A 5352-nucleotide genomic window follows, 5' to 3' on the forward strand; every position below is an offset into this window, starting at 1 on the left:
TGCAGCGAGTGGCGACTAGAGGTTTACGCCGATAGATATTGCGGCGGCAGCGTCGTCAATCTTAGAAATAATCGGCGACGCCGGGTCTCAATTAGCGCCGGCGCATCTGGCCATTAGCCGCATACCTAATGTGCACGGCGGATCCAGAATTTTCTGATGGGGAGCGTTTTGCGGGAAATTTTGCCCCTTATTCTAATTACCTTAAACGAGCAATTTTTGTGTATATGTATATGTATCCATAAGTTTCTCGGCAACGGCTCTAACGTAGCAAAATGAAAAATTAAAAATAGAATTATTAGCAAAAACCAACAATACCAACAACCACATGATCAAGTGAATTGCAGCGGAATAGCTGCGCTTGATTGTGTTGGCATAACAAAAATGAAAATAGTGGAAAAAAGCAAACGATAATTTAAAAGGCGTACTTAGCACGGTGCATAGGCAACCGGCTGAGTCAGTGGGATCGTCGGGTCGGTTTGAAGCCTACTGAAAGAAGTCTGATGAGGAAATGTGGTGTCTTCCGAAATAGCTATCACTTCTACCATTTTTTCAATTATTGTTGCTTTTCCACAACAAGTTTTTCATTAAAAAGACGGCCTCGAGCTCAATAAAAATTGTTGAACATAATTGTTATAAGGCCATAAAATAACAAAGACAAAAAAAAAACAATATAAATATATATAAAATAACCAAACGCATTTCTTGTCCAAGTCATCAGATCTGCACCGTTCGTTCGATTTTCGAAAATGAGGTGTCAAATAAAATAGCTTTGGCGTTAGATGCTAGGACTTGTCGTTGATTTTTGGTAATTTATGTATGTTCAAAAAAAATTTTTATATGAAAAAAATGCGGAGCACCGTCAACCAAAAAAAATGCCAAAAATGCACTTTGTTATACTAAAATTTGATGGGATACAAAACTGAATACCAAACTTTTGTCTAAATATGCTGATCAAGAAATTAGAAATTTTGGTCAAAATTTGCAGAATTTTCATAATTTTTGCACAAAGTCTGAAATTTGGATGTATATCGTGTTTTCTATGTAATCAGCTATACTTTCATAAAAAAGTTATAAACATTATTTACCCTAAAGAAAAATAGCTAAAACTTACTAAAATACCGCGTCCCAATTTTTATTTGGTTTACTGTATGTGTACCTCGGTAACTGATTTATCCCCTTCCAAAAAAACGCGTAAAAAACATATGGTGCGTTGTTTGAAAACGTTGAACCACGTTGGATTTTGTATTCTAGCAGCTAAAGGAATGTATACTAAAAATTTCACATATGTGCTCACGATTCAAAAAAGAAAATCTCAAAAAATCAAACCATCGAAATTGTTTGTACATGAAATATGTAAATACTTTTCCTCTTAAGGTGATCCGCCTTAATATAACATTTTTGGACATGCATTTAGTACGACGGCTTCAAAACTACAACATTGGGGTTTTTGTCTTAGCTTAGTTAAATTTTAATACTAAACTTATACAACTACAGTGTTTTCTAAACAGTATTTAGTTTGCGGAATTACACTAAAAATGTGGTCAAACAAGTTTGAAATGCTGCTCCCGCTGCAGCAACAAATATGGTAGTGGCAACAATACCTGCTTGCATTAACCAATTTAGACAAGCAGAGCAGAGCAAATTAAAGGTGTTCGCAATAACGCGGATACAAGCTACCATGTAACTGCTGGTTGGCTGCTTCTGCTTTCGCGGAGGTGGGTTTTGGTGTGACGCACTGCGCAGACGATCGACCCGCTGAGAAGTGGATTTGCCTGTCGCAGCTATTTTTGCGATAAATTATAGAAATTGTAAAAGACGGCCGAAACGTGTAGTTTGCGTTAATTTATCGATCGGAGTGGACGTCTAAGAAAAAGTGTTTGGAAATTCATGTGCCATAGGAAAACTCTAATCTGTAGGCAAAAGTGGATGAAACACATAGTGGGTGTAAGATAAACGGAAATGAAAATAGAATGTGGAACACCAACCTGTGAAAAGCATAACTGAAATTAGTTCAAAGTCAATTTGTGGTTTTTGTTTTGCATGGGCTTGGGGCAACGGAAAATTTTTGTGTAACGAAATCAAAGTTATGAATTGCCCGTGAAAGGTGTACGAATAGATACGGTTTTATGTGCATAAATTCAGATGTACGGTCTAAATATAAATAAAAAATATATGCATACATACATATATAAATTCGTGCATAGGTGTAAACATGCATGCAACATATGTACGTCGTTTCCACACCGTAGTGACTCAAGTGACATTCTATTTAGTTTTTAGCGTTGTTAAGCTATCTATCTGCGATGTCCAGATGAGTTCATATGTATATACAGTGAACTCGCGATAATATTAACATCCTAACATATGAACATCTCAAAATAGGAACACTTTTTCGCTACCATTGACTACTTTAAAATATGAACTTTAGGCAAAAGCTCCAAAATATGAACATTATTGTTTTGAAAAATTTCTAACGAATTTCAAGCACTTGGTAATTTGAGGAACCTCCTAGTTATTTGCATTGAACATGTCCATACGTGTCGCTCGGAAATGCTTACAGCGAATAACTTCATGTTCGGTTTTCTTATTGTTAAATATGCCTCAAACATGTGATCCAAAATTTTAAAGTTCTTTTAACTGCAAGAAATCAACTTTATTTGTTAAAAAAAACCTGATTTAGAAAAAAAAATTAATATTGCAAAGTAAGTTTTGTATTTCGTTTATCAAGTCTCGGCTAATAGAAAGTTTGTGTTTTGTATGAGTTTGTTTGGAAATCTTGAAAATCGGTTATTGTGGTAGACAAGAGGTCGGTTAAGGTATTACAATACCACATTACCCTCCATAGGTGACTTTTAATTACTTGCACACCACGTTTATTCTAACTAACTAACTAACTATAGATATATACCATATTACCCTCCAATTTTTGAAGTAGGTATTTTTGGATTTCTTTTAAATTTTTTTCAATAACTTTGTTATTTTATTGTTTCACTGTTCTCGAATAATAAATAATAGTTACAATAAAGCTCGTACATTTGTTACATATGGGTGTTTCCATCGGAAGGTCCACCACGACAAAAAATAAATAAAAGTCTTATATCTAACGTATTTACGGGCCGATTTGTCTACTTTTTAAAATATATACTGGCTATGTAAGTAGAATCATATTTGCGTAAAATGGTCTTCCTAGGTGGCGCCAAGGTTGAGATATTTCGAAAAACCGTATTTATGGTCCGATTTTGTTCGAATTTGGCATATGTAGTTGAAACATAAAAAGTCATAGACTTCCAACAAATTCACCCTGAACTGGCGCTGAAGTCAAAATATACAGTATATTCTACATAAAATACATGTTTTATTTCCGTTAAAAATTCATTTAAAAGCAATATTAACAAAAATATAACGATGGAAATTTATGTCACGTGACTTTTCACACTTGGGGTTGTAAAAGAAAATTGAAACAAGTTGCATTAATTCAAAAAACTCTAAAAACAACTAGAATTGTTGCAAATCATATTAAAATAAGTTTCATGAAAATAGCCATCCACAATTCGCAGAGTTTTGCGATTTTGTAAGAAAAGAAAAAATCTACTTCCATTTTTTGTCACGTAACGACACTCTCTTTAAATGCTTATATTTCAGGACCATGCAGTTCGATTGTTTTCAATTTTCGGTTAAATATAGAGCTAATTTTGTGCTATACAATGGCCCAAAAAAGTTAAAGAAAACAAATGGTATTCCTTGTTTGTATCACGTTGAAACGTACGACTGTCACGTATGCGACGTATGGAAATACCCATAACTCAAAAAAAAAAATACCTATACCACAATACCCGAAGTTCCCCTGCATATGCGGTTTGTTTATTTGTGTAACATACGAAACGAATACAAGTTTGTTTTGAAGTTTTAAATAAAACATTTATTTTTAATTAATGAAACTTGTTTTTTTTTTTAATTCTTGAGCCTTTCGTAAATATGAACAATCTCGCAAAAGTTAACAGTCTTGGTTTTAATTAATTACATAATTAAAGACCTTCATGATGTGAGATTTTCAGTTGTCGATTTATGAAGATTTTTTAAATGAATTGAATAATCAAAGCCTAAGTGGACGGTTCTACCATCCTTTGTTTCTTTGCTAGAGCAATTTGACCTCGTTTTTTTCTTAAAATCTGGAGCTGATGGCAACTTTTTGCTTGTGGATTCGTAATCAGCACAAAAAAATCTGTTAAAAATAGCGTTAACATTTGCTGCATACAATTTTTTGCCATTTTTGTTGGCCTGTGTAATAAGGTTTGTTAAATAGCCAATACCCGCATGTTTGTGTCTCAATTGGATTGAAGAAAAATATCATATATGTTAACACAGCCAATAAGCTACCTACGTGCTAAATTTCAAGCAAATCGGACCATTAATAAGACTGTTTCGAATAGTTCGCTCTTTGACCCACTTAACGGAAAAAATGAATCCTATATACTAATCTAGGTAAAAGGCTACCAACGAACCAACTGCATTTTTTTAAGCATAGCTCGACCCCTGCGCCAACTATCGGAAAAATTAAAACTTAGTGCACTCCTTCTTCTAAACACGTTTCTAAAAAAGCAGCAACCATTCGAATCGGTTATGAAACATTGGAGAAAATTGTTCCCAATTGATTCAAGCTCCCAATGAATTTCACAATTATCCGAAATTTTCCAAGCTTTCGTCGAAAAAAATTCAAAATTTTTGCGTTCTTCCGGATTTTTCCGAGTTTTCCACTTAGAATTTTCTATTTTTCCATTCGAATGCCATTCCGAAGGAATTGCACACAAAATTCCATAAAAAAAACAATTTTCGATTTTTCCAATTTTGCGACTTTCCCGGAGGGTTTTCCCAAAATTTTCTTTCGTAAAAACCTTCTCCTGGCAATTACCCTGTAGGGAAGCGAACTAGTGCGGAACTGGTTCGGTTCTAGTGCGTTTGGAACCATGACTAGTACGCGTTAATTCTCTTTTGCATGCTAGCGACTGGCGAATTTAGCATTGCGATGTCCTAGGAAGTGTCAATTGTCCCCCATTGCATCCCTTTGGCTCTGGTTCCGAACCAGTTCTAAATTCGACAGATAAGATCTAGTTCATTTTGCATCCCTTTTTCTATAGTTCCAAATTCGACAGATGAGATCTAGTTTGTTCTGCATCCCCTTTTCTTTAGTTCCAAACCAGTTCCTAATTCGGCAGATGATCTGCATCCATTTTTATACCCGAGCGCACTTGTGCACAAGGGTATATTAATCTTGTTCACATAACGGTTGTTTGTAACAGCCAAAACGAATCGAGATAGATATAGACAAATGTATACATAAATGCTCAGAATGAA

General features: G+C 34.6%; 1 protein-coding gene across 4 annotated transcripts in view; it reads left to right on the forward strand.

Annotated features, from left to right (window-relative positions):
* The first annotated feature begins 1696 nt into the window (after positions 1 to 1696).
* The window catches only part of ics (ras suppressor protein 1), a 36347-nt gene continuing 32691 nt past the window's right edge, over positions 1697 to 5352 (forward strand). Inside the window, exon 1 of one of the 4 annotated variants that reach the window (XM_017614791.1) lies at positions 1697 to 1715. Coding sequence is in view for 1 of the 4 variants with exons in the window: in XM_017614759.1 (XP_017470248.1) it covers positions 1888 to 1912 (25 nt within the window). In the remaining 3 variants the exon portion in view is untranslated. The other 3 variants (XM_017614759.1, XM_017614785.1, XM_017614770.1) reach the window with 3 other exon arrangements.

This window comes from Rhagoletis zephyria, unplaced genomic scaffold, assembly GCF_001687245.7.
Source record: "Rhagoletis zephyria isolate East Lansing unplaced genomic scaffold, Rhagoletis_zephyria_1.1 Rzeph_scaffold_00020, whole genome shotgun sequence".
NCBI classification, from domain to species: Eukaryota; Metazoa; Arthropoda; class Insecta; order Diptera; family Tephritidae; genus Rhagoletis; species Rhagoletis zephyria.